Raw genomic sequence first — 17,186 nt, 5'->3', positions numbered from 1 at the left:
CAAATCTCTTCTCTACCTGCTGGGGATGTTCCTTTGTGTGAAGACCCCATCAGCCTCACTGGCCTGGGACTCCTTGGGGACTCAGAGCCACGGCCCACAGCCTGCCAAGTAGAAACTCCTGCTCCAAAGAGCCTGCTCCTTATCGGCTCATCTACCCCTGGTGGGGCTTTTCAACCCCTGCCCCAGTGAGTTCAGCTGGGAGGATGGCAGGTGTGTCTGGTTCCTCTGCCTTCCTCTCCCCGCTGCTTCCATCCTGCCCTCCCCAGGAATCTCCTGGTTTCTGTGGCTCCAACCTTCCTCCTCAGAAAATTCAGCTCATTCCAGGCTCTCCTGCCATGTCAGGCGTGTTTGCTGCTGAAACTTGGCATGGGTTAGACTTGTGTACTCAAGCAGTAAGTGTTTGTGGCAGACCTGCTGGGTGCTTCAGGGCATTGGCCCAGCTGCTGGGTGGCAAATGAAATCAGCTACATTATCTTTAGTCTTGCTCTCAAGAAAATCCTGCCTTTTGGGGCAGAGGAGGTGGGCAGATGGCTGGACAACTGGCTGCCCACCAAGGCAGAATACCATTGGACCCCACCAGAGCAGTGAGCAGAGTGCCAGCAGGTTTGGCCTCTCCCTGGAGAGGCTTATCAGCTGAGCACCGTGAGAGAGCAGGATTTAGGAAGGCAGAGAACCAGAGAAGGGAATTCCAGGCTGAGGGAACGGCTGGAGCAAAGGCATGGAGATGGGAGGATGCCTTTTCTGTTGGGGGCCAGTGAGAGTCCTGTTGTGGTGGGACTACAGGATGCCACATCAGGGCTGTGGTGGGGGCAGAGAAAGGAGAAGTGGGCTGGCGGGTCCCCTCTCAGCCACACAGGAGCCTAGAGGAAGGGGAGAGGAGCGAAGAACTGATGGGCTGGGATCCCCAGCTCTCCCTGACCCCTGGGCACCTGGGGACCAGCACCCTGTCTAAAACTGTAACATCCTCTTCTTTGACGGTGTTTTCTTTTCTTGCTTAGCAGTGATCAGCACTGTCATGCTGTCCATTTACTCATCACCCCGCCATTTACACACAGGTGCACTTGAGTGCCAGCTCTGCCGGGGAGGGATTTGTGTCCCTTTTTCACTGCTGCATTCCCCATGCCTCGAACAGTGCCTGGCGCAGAGCAGGCAAATCTTTGTTGGGTGAACGAATGTTCTTCTTTTCCTTATTCTTTTTGTTGTTTTGGCTTGCTTTGCTTTTTTAGCATCAGTTTGGTGAAAAATGAATTTTTTTTTTTTTTGGCATCTGCCTAAGGCTCAGGGAGAGGCCACCTTGAACAGGTGCTTCCTCTTTCGAGGAGTTTACAGCTTAGTGACGGTGTCACAGTCAGCAGAGGAACTTCTGTGATTTTTGAAAGTTTTGTAGTACAAAATTTTGAGGCTGCAGGAAAGTTCAAAGAAAACAAAACAAAAATAAACCCCTGTAATCACAGTGCTCAGAGGGGACCTCTGTTAGCATTTTGGAAAGTTTCTGAAAACAAAAATTGAAATGTAGAAATCCGCTTTCCCCTGAAGTTTTGCGTATGCTTAGAAAATAGTAATCGGCCGGTGCGGTGGCTCATGCCTGTAATCCCAGCACTTTGGGAGGCCGAGGTGGGTGGATCACCTGAGGTCAGGAGTTCAAGACCAGCCTGGCCAACAGGGCAAAACCCCATCTCTACTAAAAATACAAAAATTAGCCAGGTGTGGCGGCGCACGCCTGTAATCCCAGCTACTCAGGAGGCTGAGGCATGAGAATCACTTGAACCTGGGAAGTGGAGGTTGTAGTGAGCCGAGATCACACCACTCTACTCCAGTCTGGATGACAGAGAGAGACTTTGTCTCAAAAAAAAGAAAAAAGAAAAGAAAATAGTAGTAATGCCATGCTGCTGCCTGGGGTTCGAGAATGTAGTCGTCTGTCCCTCTTTGGGGCTGAGGGTGCTGGGCTGAATGTAGGGGCACGGGGATGGGGGGAATCTCGGGAAAAGGCTGGAACCTGGCACCTGAGCTGAGTCCTGACGAAGGAATTGGAGTCAGCTAGGCATAAAAAGGGGTGGAGATGGGCCTGGGCAGGCTACAGATGAGCCTAGGCCTGGAGGAAACACAGCAGGGAAGGTGGGGACCTCTAGCAACTGGCGCTACTGGAGCGTAAAGTTCAAGGCAAGGGGCAAGGAGTGGCAGGAAATAATAGTGGAAGCACAGGCCGGTGAGGGGACTGTCTCTTGTGCCTGGTTAAGGGCTTAGACTTTGCCCTGCAGCCAGCAGGGAGCTCTGAGGTGTGAATCAAGAGAGCCTCTGTTCTGGGAGGCTTAAGCATGGCTAGGTTTATGTTCTATGTGATTGAACCCCCAGCTGCCCTCACTCTCCTTTGGGGTGTGGGAAAATGATTCACCTCTCTTTGCCCCTCCATTCTCCAGCCCATCTGGCTGTCCTCTCTCCCTCTCTTGTCTGGAATTGGTTCTGACACCTGCAAACTTCACCTTGAAAAGTTCAGTCCCCAAATCCAGACACGGTACTGAGTCCAGTCCCAGAGCTTTCTGGGCTGGGAGGGAGGTGGGGTGGGAACTCTTAATGGGGCTTTAAGAATACAGCTTGAACCCGGGAGGCGGCTGTTATAGTGAGCCGAGATTGCACGACCACACTCCAGCCTGGGCGACCGAGCAAGACCCCATCTCAAAAAAACAAAAAAAGAATGCAGCAGGGCCCTGAATGGGCACCACAAACAGGGGCATGCCCCAGGCCACTTCTCAGTTCCTGCCCAACCTCTGACTTGCCTCTGTGAGTACACAGTTGTGAGAACTGGGTTATCAATGTTTTATTATTATTGATAAATATAGTTAATGTAATTGACCCACCCATCTGGGGCACTGAATACTTTACAAAGCACTTTCAAGAGCATTTCCTCATTCACTCTTCACTGCAATTTCCGGAATGGGCAGAGCAGACATGTTACACCCAGGAAACTGAGGCAGAGAGGTAGTGTGACTTTTCAAAGGTCGCCCAGGGGGCTAAAGCTCAGGGAGAGGCCACTTCAAACAGGCGCTTCCCCTTTCAGGGAGTTTACATATTAGTGATGTTGTCACAGTCAACAGAAGAACCTCTGTGATTTTTAAAAAGCTTCGTTGTACACAATTTTGAGGCTGCAGAAAAGTTTAAAGAAAATAAAACAAAAACAAACCCCTATAATCGCACTGCCCAGAGGGGACCTCTGTTAGCATTTTGGAAGGCTTCTGAAAACACAAAATTCCTCCTTTTTCCTCCCACAGGTGGACGACCCCCCGGAGCCCGTGTACGCGAACATAGAGAGGCAGCCCCGGGCCACTTCGCCGAGCGCCGCTGCGGTCCCCCTCCCCAGCCCAGTGTGGGAGACGCACACGGACGCGGGCACCGGGCGCCCCTACTACTACAATCCAGACACGGGAGTTACCACCTGGGAGTCGCCCTTTGAGGCTGCCGCCAGCCCAGCCACCTCCCCTGCCTCGGTGGACAGCCACGTGAGCCTCGAGACCGAGTGGGGCCAGTACTGGGATGAGGAGAGCCGCAGAGTGTTCTTCTACAACCCGCTGACAGGCGAGACGGCCTGGGAGGACGAGGCCGAGAACGAGCCCGAGGAGGAGTTCGAGATGCAGCCGGGCCTGAGCCCTGGCAGCCCCGGGGACCCGCGGGTGAGGGGCAGGGCCAGAGTGGGCGGGTCTACCTCTGAGCTCCTCTGATCCTGCCTCATGCTCCCAGAGGCCCAGGGACACACGGGTGAGGGGTGGTGATGGGTGGGCAGGGCTACCTCTGAGAGCCTTTGACTCCTCCTCCTGCTCCCACAGACCCAGGGACCCCAGGGTGAAGGGCGTGGCTGGAGTGGGCGGGGCTACCTCTAAGCACTTCTGATCCCGCCTCCTGTTTTATAGACCCAGGGAGCACAGGGTTGGGGCAGAGCTGGAGTGGGCGGGGCTACCTCTGAGTGCCTCTGACGCCTTCTGCTCCCACAGCCCCAGGGACCAGAGGGTGAGGGGCGGGGCTGGAGTGGGCGGAGCTACCTCTGAGTATCTCTGACTCTACCTCCTGCTCCCACAGCCCCAGGGACCAGACGGCAAGGGGGTGGGCCTGGTCCAAAACTGCAGGGCTAGCGGGCAGTGCTGGCAATCAGAGCCTCTGACTCTACCTTCTGTTCCCCACAGCCCCCCACCCCGGAGACGGACTACCCCGAGTCACTGACCAGTTACCCCGAGGAGGACTATTCTCCCGTGGGCTCCTTTGGTGAGCCCGGCCCCACCTCTCCCTTGACCACACCCCCCGGCTGGTCTTGTCATATCAGCCAGGACAAGCAGACGCTCTACACCAACCACTTCACCCAGGAGCAGGTAGGCGAAGCGGGCAGATGGACCCGGCCAGCCTCGGAGTCCTCCCCACAACCTTCCTCACTAATAGGTCGCCTGAGTGCTCTAAACTGTAGCTCCTACACAAAGCCTAAATCCGTCAAACGCATCACCTGCACCTGCCCCTCCAGACTCCCTGGTGCTGTCTTGGAACCTGGTTGGAAGGGACCTTTTCCTCCCTTCTCATGAGCAGGGCGGGAGGCCCTGACCCTTCCTCTCCCCACAGTGGGTGAGGCTGGAGGACCCCCACGGGAAGCCATACTTCTACAATCCAGAGGACTCCTCCGTTCGATGGGAGCTGCCCCAGGTAACAACCTGGGGAAAGGGGGGTGCTGGGGAGAGAGGAAGAGATCACATACGACTGTGTCTTTCTCCCCAGGTCCCTGTCCCTGCCCCTCGAAGCATCCATAAATCCAGCCAGGATGATGACACCCCAGCCCAGGCCAGCCCTCCAGAGGAGAAGGTAGGGGAGGAGCCATTGAGGTCCTGGCAGGACCACCACAGTAGCACTGGGGGGCTTCTGGAGGTCCTGGGAGAAGGGACTGGGCAGGACATATCTGTCTTCTCCATAGGTCCCTGCAGAGCTGGATGAGGTTGGGAGCTGGGAGGAAGTCTCTCCTGCCACAGCTGCTGTGAGGGTAGGCATCACCCCCCTACCCCCAGCCAGGTGGTGGGGCTGGCGAGGAGGGTTCAGTGAGGCCATGGGCCCAGACCATAGAGAGTGGCAGCTCAGCAGGTGACCAGCCTCTACTCCCCATAGCTCACCCCTTAACTACCCACTCTTGTACCTTCTCTCTCTTTTCTCTCTTAGACCAAGACGTTGGACAAGGCAGGGGTGCTCCATCGCACCAAGACGGCGGAAAAGGGAAAGCGGCTCCGGTGAGAGCCCATCTACACCCAGGCCGGGGCGGGGTGGGCCTTGGTGATGATGTTCACTGAGCACTTCCTATACGCCAGGCTCTTATTAATGCTCACAACAACTTTGTGAGTGGTCCTCTGTGGACACTGAGACACTGCGAGATAAAGTGACTTGCTCAAGGTCCCTTGGCTGCTAGGTGTTAGAGTCAGGATTTCAGCCCTCATAGTGGGGTACCCTAGCCTGTGTTCCTAAGCTCTGACTTGTTCCTGAGGTAGGAGGGGCCCTCAACCCAGGACCAAATCTAAGTCCTGCCACGCCTACTTCCCCACCCCCACCTAGAAAGAAGCACTGGAGTGCCTCCTGGACTGTGCTGGAGGGTGGCGTCCTGACATTCTTCAAGGACTCAAAGACCTCAGCTGCAGGCGGCCTGGTAAGGCCAGGCCCTCAGGGCAGGGACCACCCCATCTGCTTTTATTTATTTATTTACATTTATTTACTTATTTATTTATTTATTTATTTATTTATTTTTGAGACAGAGTCTCGCTATGTTGCCAAGGCTGGAGTGCAGTGGTGTAATCTCGACTCACTGCAACTTCTTCCTCCTGAGTTCTCCTGCCTTAGCCTCTTGAGTAGCTAGGACTACAGGCATGTGCCACCAGGCCTGGCTAATTTTTGTGTTTTTAGTAGAGATGAGGTTTCACTATGTTGGCCAATCTGGTCTTGGACTTGACTTCAGGTGATCCGCCCACCTCGGCATCCCAAAGTGCTGGGATTACAGACATGAGCCACTGTGCCCAGCCCCCATCTGCTCTATCTAATCTGGCTTGGAGATGACGAGGTCTGAGAGACTGGTCCATGAGTGTCAGAGGAGCTGGGCCTTGGCAGGAAGGGGGTGATGCTGGCAGCTTCACTCCAAGACAAGTAGTTTTAGCCCGCTGGAGATGGGGAACAGTCTTGAGGGTGGCCAGCTCCAGCCTGGAGGGCAGGGAGGCTGGGGGCGGGCATACCTGCTTGCAGGGATGCAGATTGCACTCCTTTCCTGTCCTCCACTGGACGGGTGGACAGCAGTGGACAGGCCAGCCAGCAGGCTCTGTGGTTAAGAAGCATCAGGGTCTGGGTTCAGGAACCCTTGGGGCTCTTTTCCCCAGAGTCGTTTCCTGGCCATGCCGTAGACCCCATCCTATTCCTAGGGTCAGAGTGCCACAGCAGACACATCTGAGGGCTCCCTGTGACCTTCCTCCCTCTCCCACAGAGGCAGCCTTCCAAGTTTTCCACCCCCGAGTACACAGTGGAGCTGAGGGGGGCCACTCTCTCCTGGGCCCCCAAAGACAAATCCAGTAGGAAGAATGTGCTGGAGGTAAGTAGCCGGGGTGGGGAGAAGGAGGGAAGGGGCTTAGTGACGCCTGTCAGCCCTCTGACAACTGTTGACCTGGAAATGACCTGGGGGTTTTTGATCCTTAATTCCCTATGAGCCAACACTGTGTGCAGCTTTTGGCTGTATTAATAGAAGTGGGAATCCAGAGCCAGAGAGGAGATATTGGTGCAGTTGTTGGCAGTGCTCTGGGACCCTTACTGTAGGCAAGCTCCAAGAAGGAGGACCTGGGAGGAATTGGGGCTACCATTCTCGGGGCTCAAGGCCAATGCTGCCCCCCAACCCCGGGGGACCTGTCCTGTGTTTCTAACATCACAGATTCTGCAGTTCCCTCTCCAGGAGTTGAGTTAATAATAATCCTTGCCCTGGAGGGTGGTGAGGAGTAGGGCCTCTGAGAGAGGAAATTCTCATGCCTAGAATGGCAGCCCTCATCCCAGCCTGAGAGAGACAGGAGGCTCCGTGTCCTTGGCTGCTTACTGTGACAGGCCTGGTTGGGAAACCTCTTTCTCCCCAGGTCCCCTTCCCTGCCCCTGAGCCAGAGCCCCATTTCTGACTGGACTGCATCCCCAGTGAGTAAACCAGGGCAGTGGAGAAGACTACCATGCTACCCCCTGAGGAAGAGAGAGAAGACGCAGGAAGGGTACTCCCAATGCCACACCCTTCACTGTCCACATGTTGTCTTGTTTTTAAACTACTCTTACCCTGACCTCAGTCCCTAGAAGGTTTGAGGCAGTTCACAACAGAAACACGTGTGGTGAACTGGCAAATTCACTGAAAAGCCAGGACCACAAAAAACAAGTAAGAGATGGGACTCAAGATGGAGAGGAATTAGGGGGAGATGATGTACTAAGGTGGTGGTTACTGAAGAAAATTTAGCTCTGACTTTGCTGCTAGGGGAGGTGAAAAGAGAAGGGCTGTCAGGTGCATGTCTCTTTGTTGTTGAAAAAATAATAAAACCCACCCAGATGTTGAGGGAATCAAAGCTTTTTCTAAGCCTTCACTCTTAAATTTCTTGTGTGTAGCTCCACGAACATGGGATCTAGAAGCACGCGGCAGGTACCCCGCAAAACAGCTCCAGGGAGGTTTAATTCAGGATCTGGGGCTGCTTCAGGTAGCATCATTATGATAAGGCCAAGAGCGTGACCTCATGTCTGAGCTCAGAAAAAGCAATTCTGCAAGGAACCTGAGTGCATCGTTTCCTGATTATTCACCAAGCTCCATTCAGTTCTAGAGCCAGGATATCTACAAAGCAAAGTTGGAAAACTGGTTTCATCTCATGAGCTACTCTGATGAGTAGGTCTGGAGTCTTGTGAGGTTTTGTTTTTGTTTTTATTTTTTGTTTTTGTTTTTAGAGACAAGGTCTTGCTCTGTTGCCCAGCCTGAAGTGCAGTGGCATAGTCATAGCTCACTAAAGCCACAAGCCCATGGGCTCAAGTGATCCTCCCACCTAAGGCTTCCAAGTAACTAGGACTACAGGCCCATTCCATCACATCTGGCTAATTTTAGTCTTTATAGAGATGGGGTCTCACTATGTTGCCCAGGCAGGTCTCAAACTTATGGCCTCAAGTGATCCTCCAGCCTCAGCCTCCCAAAGCGTTGGGATTACAGGTGTGAGCCACGGTGCCCAGCCTGGAGCCCTCCTTTTTTTTTTTTTTTTTTTTTTTTTTTGAGACGGGGTCTTGCTCTGTCACCCAGGCTGGAGTGCAATGGCACCATCTCGGCTCACTGCAAGCTCCGCCTCTCGAGCTCATGCCATTCTCCTGCCTCAGCCTCCCAAGTAGCTGGGACTACAGGCGCTGGCCACCATGCCCAGCTAATTTTTTGTATTTTTAGTAGAGTTGGGGTTTCACCGTGTTAGCCAGGATGGTCTTGATCTCCTGACCTCGTGATCCACCCGCCTCAGCTTCCCAAAGTGCTGGGATTACAGGCATGAGCCACCGCACCCAGCCGCCTGGAACCTTCTTGAGAAGAATTCTGAAGCCTTCTCTGGGCTTGGCAGGGTAGAGTTCTGTGATCAACTAACAATATCTGCCATGGTGTTAAATTGAGGAGTGACATCGCCATTATTATTATTGTTGTTGTTGTTGTTGTTATTATTATTATTATTATTTGAGACAGAGTGTCACTCTGTTGCCCAGGCTGGAGTGCAGTGGCGCAGTCTTGGCTCACTGCAACCTCTGCCTCTTGGGTTCAGGTGATTCTCCTGCCTCAGCCTCCTGAGTAGCTGGGACTACAGGCACCTGCCACCACACCCAACTAATTGTTTTGTATTTAGTAAAGACGGGGTTTCACCATGTTGGCCAGGATGGTCTCAAACTACTGGCCTCAGGTGATCTACCCGCCTCGGCTTCCCAAAGTGTTGGGATTACAGGCATGAGCCACCATGCCCGGTCTGAGACATCACCTTTGCTAGGCATGTTTCTCCCCTTACTTGAGGGATAGGGATATCCTTCAAACAGTTCTCGATGAAGGTCATCACTGATGGGTTTTTGATGAAAGTTTCAGAATAGGGCTTTCTGAGTTGTCTTTGCTGGCAAGGACTGGAAGGCAGGTGCTGCTCAGGCCAGTGGGAAGGTGGGCAGGCCTGAGTGGAAATCACGAGCCCCTGCCTCCTGGTTGACTGCTGGCCATCCTCCCTCCATGCAGGGTGGCCTGTAGGCAGCTCCAAGTTTTCCTCAAGAGATAGCCCCAAATTTTATATCATTCAGGATGGATGGCTTTGTTGGACCCAGGAAATTTTCACAGCAGGTCTTCCTAGTCACCCTAAAGTCAGAGAAAACTTCAGCAACAGTCCCCCGAAAGCTGCTAGCATTTGCTTGTGCAGTCAGCAGGATAAATATTTTGTTAATTTGTTTGTTCTTAGAGATAGGGTCTTACTGTGTTGCCCAGGCTGGAGTGCAGTGGCCTGATCGTAGCTCACTGCAGCTTCTAACTCCTGGGCTCAAGTGATGCTGCCGCTTCAGCCTCTTGAGCAGCTGGAAGTACAGGTGCACACCAGCATGCCTGGCTAATTTTTAAATTTTTTTCTAGGCATAGGGTCTCACTATATCGCCCAGGCTTGAACTCCTGGTCTCAGGGACTCCTCCCACCTTGCCCTTCCAAAGCACTAGGATTATGGGCATGGCTGGGGGCGAATATTTTGTGAAATACATTGCTATGTAATGATACAGCTTTGCCTTCTGTGTGAAACTTGCAAATGTGAACTGATTATGTTTTGAGAGAGCTGCCAAAAATCATGGCTGTTGTTTTAGAAGTGTTGTCAAGCGATTCTCTGGGATAATCTTGAGCAGGGCTCTTTTGTCTGCTTTGATTAGAGTGAGGCTGTGTTATCTGCCTCTTGAAGGTTCTCTATCCTTTGCAGGGGAGGGCTAGGGGATGCAATATGCCATTTTCTTTTCTTTTCTTTCTTTTTTTTTTTTTTTTTTTTTTTTTTTGAGACAGAGTCTTGCTCTGTCGCCCTAGCTGGAGTGCAGTGGCACAATCTCGGCTCACTGCAACCTCTGCCTCCTGGGTTCAAGCGATTCTCCTGCCTCAGCCTCCTGAGTAGCTGGGACTACAAGTGCATGCCACCAGGCCCAGCTAATTTTTTGTATTTTTGGTAGAGGCAGGGTTTCACCGTGTTAGCCAGGATGGTCTCAATCTCCTGACCTCATGATCTGCCCGCCTCAGCCTCCCAAAGTACTGGGATTACAGGCATGAGCCACCGTGCCCAGCCTCTTTTCATTTTAAAAAGCAGTTTAAATAGTCTTCAAGTATAAGTTTTAAAGGACAGCCAAAGACAGTCCACTCTGATTCTAGAAGTTGTGTCCTGGGGTCTGAGACAGTTTCTGTTGTCTCTGACTCTCACTGAACCGAAAGGGCAGGGTTGGTGTGAGCTGTTGCAGCTAAACATTCACATTAACCTGGAACACTGGGTCCTCAGAGCCAGAGGCTGATGAGGGATCCATCTAAGCTGCCATCCAACTCAGAGAGGGCTTTGAGCATCAGTCCTGCGGTGGCAAGTTTCCATCTGGTGTTTTGTTTAATTTATTCTTCATGGTGAAGTGGGCTAACAGAAGATGTGCTGCCCAGGCTGGAGTGTGGGAGGTGGTGGGAACTCCTGGCTGCAGAAGGTGGGACAACGTTTCTGAGTCCTCAGTGTGTGTATGGGGAGGGGCAAGGAGAGACCTTGCTTTCTCTGGGATCAGCCATGATCTGCCTTCAAATCCTCGCTCCCTATTTTCACTGTTGCTTCTAGTAGACAGGGGTCTCAATATAGGAAGTTTCTGGGTTTTTTTTTTTTTTTGCGATGGAGTCTTGCTCTGTCACCTGGGCTGAAGTGCAGTGGCGTGATCTCAGCTCACTGCAACCTCCACCTCCCAGGTTCAAGCAATTCTTCTGCCTCAGCCTCCCAAGTAGCTGGAATTACAGGCGCGCACCACCATACCCGGCTAATTTTTGTATTTTTAGTAAAGACGGGGTTTCACCATGTTGGCCAGGCTGGTTTTGAACTCCGGACCTCAGGTGATCAGCCTGCCTCGGCCTCCCAAAGTGCTGGGATTACAGGTGTGAGCCACCATGCCTGGCCTCACATAGGAATTTTCTTTCACCTAGTTTGCAGGCCAGTGCTCTGCATGAGGCCTGCCATGTTCTGTGGTTTGCAGGAAGGCAAGATGGGGGAGGGAAAGTGTACCAGACAATTGAGCCATGCAGCTCTGTGCTCATCACTCACTAGCTGTGTGCCCATGAGGAAGCAGCTAAAACTTGCTGAGCCTCAGTTTGCTCATCTGTAACACAGAGACGCTGTCACCCACTGCTTTAAGCGAGGCAGAAGATCCAACACTTGGCCTGGGGTGAGGCCCTTGCTCCATTAAGCTCTGAGTGCCTACCCCCAGGGCAGACCCAGGGTACCAGAGATGACCCAGTGACTTGTGTCCCTCCAGCTGCGGAGCCGAGATGGCTCGGAGTACCTGATTCAGCATGACTCGGAGGCTATCATCAGCACCTGGCATAAGGCCATTGCTCAGGGCATCCAGGAGCTGGTAAGCAGAGCCCAGAGCCTCTAGGGGTGGTGGGGAGGTGGTGGCCATTATGAGTGGGGCCTTCTGCTTAGGCTTAGGGAGCTCTAAGGTATCAGTGGGAAATGTAAATGCAGTCCCCCACTAATGGCTGGGATGGCAGGGTAGGCTGCTGAAGAAACTGCCTTCTGTAAGTCTGTGAATCCAGCCCTGGGGTTGGCGCTGCAGGAAGACTCTCCAGGTGACGGTAGGGGCACATTCTAAAGGAATTTCCCACTTCACGGGAAGCAGAAGGCCAAGTAAATACTCTGCAAGCCAACCAACGGCAGGCTGAAACTAGCAGATAAAATTTTAAAGGATTGATTTGAATAGTCGACCATTTTTTTTAAGGCTCAAAATACCAATTGCATAAGTAGAGCTAGGACAGGGGCTCTCTGACAACTACTGACCTGGAAATGACCTGGGGCTTTTTGACCCTAAATTCCCTATGAGCCAACATTGAGTGCAGCTTTTGGCTGTATTAATAGAGGTGGGAATCCAGAGCCAGAGAGGTGATATTGGTACAGTTGTTGGCAGTGCTCCGGCCACAGCTGGAGATGCAGGCTCAGAACTGGGAGCCACGTTTTGAAGAATGCTGACCTAGTTAGAGAAACTGAGGAAAACAGAGGAAGAAGGCTCCAGGTGGGTAGGGGTTGCCAGGATAGGAAGGGGTGTGGGAGAACAGGATGACTGTCTCTGCACCTTAAGGGCTCCGTGCAGCTAAGGGAGGTGAATGTTCTCAGGCTCACTGGTGGAGGTAAGGAGAGTTAACCTGGTTAAGGGAAGAGAGGACTCTTCGCTGAGGGTCTCCAGGCCATGCCTGTTGGGAGTGCATTTCGGGTCCCTTGCCCCATCCTGGAAGGACCCGAAGCTGGCTCAAGGCCCCACCTTTCTGAGGCTATGGGAATCCAGTCCGCAGAGCTGCCCTCAGAGGAGGAGAGCGAGAGCAGCAGAGTGGACTTCGGGGCGAGTGAGCGCCTGGGAAGCTGGCAGGAGAAAGAGGAGGACGCACGGCCAAATGCAGGTGTGCGCAAGGCAGGATGGGCTGGGGGCTCCCAGGAGACCTCTCCTGGGGAATGATGATTGCTGGGGCCTGCCTGGCCTGACCCGGCACTGCTTCCTGACTCAGTTCTGCCTTCCCCCACGGCAGCCGCGCCCGCCCTGGGCCCCGGGGTCCTGGAGAGCGACTTGAGCAAGGTCCGGTACAAGCTCCGCAAGTTCCTCCAGAGGCGGCCCACACTGCAGTCGCTGCGGGAGAAGGGCTACATCAAAGGTACCCGAGGCCTGCGGGGGGCAGGGACCCGGGGACCACGACGGGGCGCAGGCTGGACGGGAACTGACGAGCCTCTCCCCTAGACCAGGTGTTCGGCTGCGCGCTGGCCGCGCTGTGTGAGCGCGAGAGGAGCCGGGTGCCACGCTTTGTGCAGCAGTGCATCCGCGCCGTCGAGGCCCGCGGTACGTGTGCTGTGGGGGTGAGGGAGGCAGGCATTGGGGTGCCCGCAGGTCTCCTGCCAGGACCGCAGGCTGAAGACCCCTGGATGGAAGCAGGGTCCAGGGGGAAAGTACGGGAGGCCTCGACTGGGAATCATAGCAGGGACCCGTAGCCCCACCCTACCCCCACCCCCGAACCCGGGATCAGCGCCTCCCTCTGCCCCAGGGCTGGACATCGACGGGCTGTACCGCATCAGTGGAAACCTGGCCACCATCCAGAAGCTGCGCTATAAGGTGGACCATGGTGAGTCCCGTCCCCACCCCCTGCCCCAGAGCCTGAAGGCGCGAGGGGTACTGACCTCCCGTCCATCCTCCTCCCTTCCTCTGGCACAGATGAGCGCCTTGACCTGGACGACGGGCGCTGGGAGGACGTTCACGTTATCACCGGCGCCCTGAAGCTCTTCTTTCGGGAGCTGCCCGAGCCCCTCTTCCCCTTCTCGCACTTCCGCCAGTTCATTGCGGCCATCAGTGAGCACCTGGGGCAGGTGGGGCGGATGGGGTAAGGGGCGTGGCGGGCCACCCCTTTAGCAGGCTCCCCTCACCCAGCCGACACCCCCTACCTCCAGTTCCGACTCCCTCCCTCTAAACCTTCCTTCACCCAGAGTTGCAGGACCAGGCCCAGCGCAGCCGCTGTGTGCGCGACCTGGTGCGCTCGCTGCCGGCCCCCAACCATGACACTCTGCGGATGCTCTTCCAGCACCTCTGCCGGTGAGCCGGGAGTGCCGCGCGGGAAGGGGGAGGCAGGTCCCGGCTGGAGCCCCCCGCGCCTCCCTGCAGTTCGGAGCCCTGATCCCACCCACCCCTGCCGCAGGGTGATCGAGCACGGCGAGCAGAACCGCATGTCGGTGCAGAGCGTGGCAATTGTGTTCGGACCCACGCTGCTGCGGCCAGAGGTGGAAGAGACCAGCATGCCCATGACCATGGTGTTCCAGAACCAGGTGGTGGAGCTCATCCTGCAGCAGTGCGCGGACATCTTCCCGCCGCACTGACTGCGGGCCTGCGACTGGGGCGGCGGCCGAGGGCCTGCCACACAAGCTGGGCGGCGGAGGCCACGCAGCCCGGCCTTCTCTCTGGGACCTTCCGCCAGCGCACAGCCGCAGGCAGGTGTGACTTCTGCACCCTCGGTTCTGAGGGTACGGTGACCCCTAGTGGGCAGTTTGCAAAATGTGATTCCTTCCCCCAACTCCCTATCACCCCCGCCACCCCTCTCCCCTCCCCCCTCCCCCCCCACCCGTCACGTCCTATTTGGGAGTTAATTAGGTTTTTTCTCTATTCCATCGCTCCTACTGTGCGTACGCGATAGTGTATGTGGGGGTGACAGTTGGAATTTCTGGAATAGTGGATGCTGGGGGGAGGAGTTTCATGGGGGGCTTCCTGGCTGCTTCTGGCCCTCACCTCGTGGAGGCCTTCACAGAGACCCTGTGGACCCTGTGCCGGCACTGTCCAGTCATGAAGCAGCTGTAACCACTTCCGTACTGTGGAAACAGGACTGACTCAGTGTGGGCGGCTGAAGCTGTCCTCCTCAGGCCTCAGGGATGACCTCCTGCCTGAGCCTCTCGCACGGCTGGCTGTGCGCCAGTTTCATCTGCTTTCCTGTTGGGGGTCCCGGGCCTCTGCTGTCCCCGACCCACTGATATTCTGTGCCAGGCTTCTTCCTATTCACCAAGTGCGCACCTCACATCTGCCACTGGGCATGCACCAGTTCCACACACAATCCCATTTTACAGACAAGGATGCTGAGGCCTGCAGCGGCAATGTGACTTGCTCAAGGTCCAGTGAGTGACCTCACTCCCCAGAAAAGGCTCCTCCCACACCAGAGCACAGCCTGGGTAGGGGGGAAATCAGTCCTTTCAGCTACCACCCTCCAACCTTTGGGCCTATGCGAAAGGAAAGGAACTAAACTGGATGTGTTCTGTCTGGACCTGGGGAGGCCCCTGAAGGCAAAGAGGGAACCTGCCCCAGCTGTTCTGTCCTAGAGGAGGGGGACATAGCCCTAGCAGGAGCTTGCAGCCCCTTTTGGCACTCTGACACACAAGTATGCCCATCTGGGGCCCGCTTTGCCATGAAGAGCTGGGCAGGCCTGCAGGGTGTGGGGAAGGAGGACACAACCTCAAGAAAGGAAACATGAATCCCAGGGAACAGCGGGTCCCTTCCCTCCTCAGACACAAGCCACCTCAGCTTGTGGCTCTTGGCCCCCAGCCCCTCCCACCCACCTGTTCATTTATTCAACAGACAATGACAGCTCATATTTATTGGACATTAGCACCATGCCAAGCATTTGGCTTGGATTATCCCATTTGTTTCTCACAGCCGGTATTTATTGTCTGCTCTTCTGTGCCAGGTGCTGTGCTCTGGGCACGGGCACTGCATGGGCCCTGGTGGAGCTTGTGGTCTGACAGGTGAGGCTGACCCAAGCCCACCTCACTGCCAGCAGGGCCAGGGCGAGAGTACACACGGGGGCGTCACACCATATGTCTAAATATTTAAAAGTTATCAATCAAGCTAACAACTGTTAAATAAAATATGTTCTATTCTCCTACTTTGACAAATGTGTCTTGATAATGACCTGGAAGGCCAGGTTCTAATTTAAACGTCTTTGACTTTTCCAAGTTCCATGCCCAAATGTGGTGGTAGGAGAAGGCCAGGCCCTGGGCTCAGCCTTCCCTCTCATCTTCCCACCCACAGAGCCCTCCCCCAAGCAGAGGCTCACGGGCACATACGTGGACATTGTAGTCTGTGTGTGCAAACTGTCCATAACCCCTGCAGCCAGCTGCCACTTGGCTACCCCACTGGTGACTTAGTCCACCCTTGAGGGGATGGGCTTGGAGCTATTTAGGGAGGGCATGCTGGGGCCCCATGTATCAGAAGCATGTTCTAAAGGGAGGGTCCAGGAATCAAGAGGGCCCCCCCGATTCCTCATCCTGTGGGGAGGGCCACAGGCACAGGAGCCTTCTGCAGAGGACCCATGGCAGGGACCCCTCTCATTTGAGTCCAAGGGTGAAACTAGACAGACAGTAAGTAGCTAATCACTTGGTTACCACATTTGTACAAGAGCTAGCAGAAGTGTAGGGTGCTTGGAAGGAGTGTCATGGGGTGTGAATGTTGCCCAGGGACCCAGGCGGTCTGGGGTCAGGCAGAGGGAGGTCCCTGTGGGCCTGGGGTTCCCCATCAGAGGGCAGATCTGGGCTCAGGCCACTTTTTGGCTAATATGAACAATGCTGCCATGAACACTCACGTACAAGTTTTTCTGTGGACATATCATTTCAGTCAGCTAGGGCTACCATAACAAAATACCATAGACTGGGTGGCTAAAACAACAGAGATTTATTTCTCACAATTTTGGAGGCTGGAAGTTCGAGTAAGGTGCCAGTACAGTCAGGTTCTGATGAGGGCTCTCTTCCTGGCTTGCAGACAGCCGCCTTCTCACTGTGTCCTCATATGGCACAAAGAGAGTAAGCTCCAGTCACTTCCATTTATTACAAGGACACTAATCTCAACTTTATGGTCTCACATGAACCTAATCACCTCCCAAAGGCCCCGTCGATACCATCACATTGAGGGTTAGGGTTTCAACACATTAATGGGGTGGGAGGCACAAACACTCAGTCTAAAACTCATGTTTTAGTTCTCCTGTGGAATTTCCAGGAGTTTGCTGGATTAAATTGCTGGATTAAAAGGTAACTCTACCTTTAACCTTTTGAGGAACCATCAAATTGTTTTCTATAGCTGCACAATCTCCCATCAGTTGTGTTTGAGGGTTTCTGCTCCCTCTCGCCTTCTGCAACAATTGCTTCGGATCTTCATTCCCTCCAACTCCTGGCCCTCTTAGCCTTCGCTCTCTTATCAGGTGACCTACCTCCACCTCACGGAATAGTGGACACACTTAACATCCCACCACAAAGCTCAGCCCTCCCTCACCACGGCCTCCCTGGCCTCCTTTCCTCAGTACCTCAGAGCAGACATTTCTCCAGGGTACAGCTCACCTGTTTTTTCAGAAAATATCCACAATCGCTGGCCCCTCTTCTTGCTATTTAGCTGCTGTCTCAGGTTGAATGTCC

At 54.3% G+C, this 17,186-nt stretch overlaps 1 protein-coding gene across 7 annotated transcripts in view; it reads left to right on the top strand.

Annotated features, from left to right (window-relative positions):
• ARHGAP27 (Rho GTPase activating protein 27) overlaps positions 1-15,673 on the top strand; it is a 40,246-nt gene extending 24,573 nt beyond the window's left edge. For 2 of the 7 annotated variants that reach the window (XM_009190876.4, XM_021928343.2), the window contains 15 exons: positions 3,267-3,665; positions 4,173-4,355; positions 4,597-4,833; positions 4,943-5,008; positions 5,182-5,249; positions 5,569-5,659; positions 6,482-6,586; positions 11,524-11,622; positions 12,550-12,661; positions 12,788-12,910; positions 12,994-13,092; positions 13,295-13,372; positions 13,462-13,596; positions 13,731-13,836; positions 13,940-15,673. In XM_009190876.4, the coding sequence (XP_009189140.1) occupies positions 3,267-3,665; positions 4,173-4,355; positions 4,597-4,833; positions 4,943-5,008; positions 5,182-5,249; positions 5,569-5,659; positions 6,482-6,586; positions 11,524-11,622; positions 12,550-12,661; positions 12,788-12,910; positions 12,994-13,092; positions 13,295-13,372; positions 13,462-13,596; positions 13,731-13,836; positions 13,940-14,117 (2,079 nt within the window). In that variant the 3' untranslated portion in view covers positions 14,118-15,673. Of the gene's footprint in view, positions 1-3,266; positions 3,666-4,172; positions 4,356-4,596; positions 4,834-4,942; positions 5,009-5,181; positions 5,250-5,568; positions 5,660-6,481; positions 6,587-11,523; positions 11,623-12,549; positions 12,662-12,787; positions 12,911-12,993; positions 13,093-13,294; positions 13,373-13,461; positions 13,614-13,730; positions 13,837-13,939 lie in introns of all 7 variants that reach the window. The other 5 variants (XM_009190878.4, XR_002517884.2, XM_021928341.2 and 2 more) reach the window with 5 other exon arrangements.
• Positions 15,674-17,186: the final 1,513 nt, after the last annotated feature.

The sequence above is a fragment of the Papio anubis genome, chromosome 17 (assembly GCF_008728515.1).
Source record: "Papio anubis isolate 15944 chromosome 17, Panubis1.0, whole genome shotgun sequence".
Lineage (NCBI taxonomy): Eukaryota > Metazoa > Chordata > Mammalia > Primates > Cercopithecidae > Papio > Papio anubis.
Note: the sequence above shows the minus strand (reverse complement) of the source record. Positions and strands in the feature narration are given on the sequence as shown.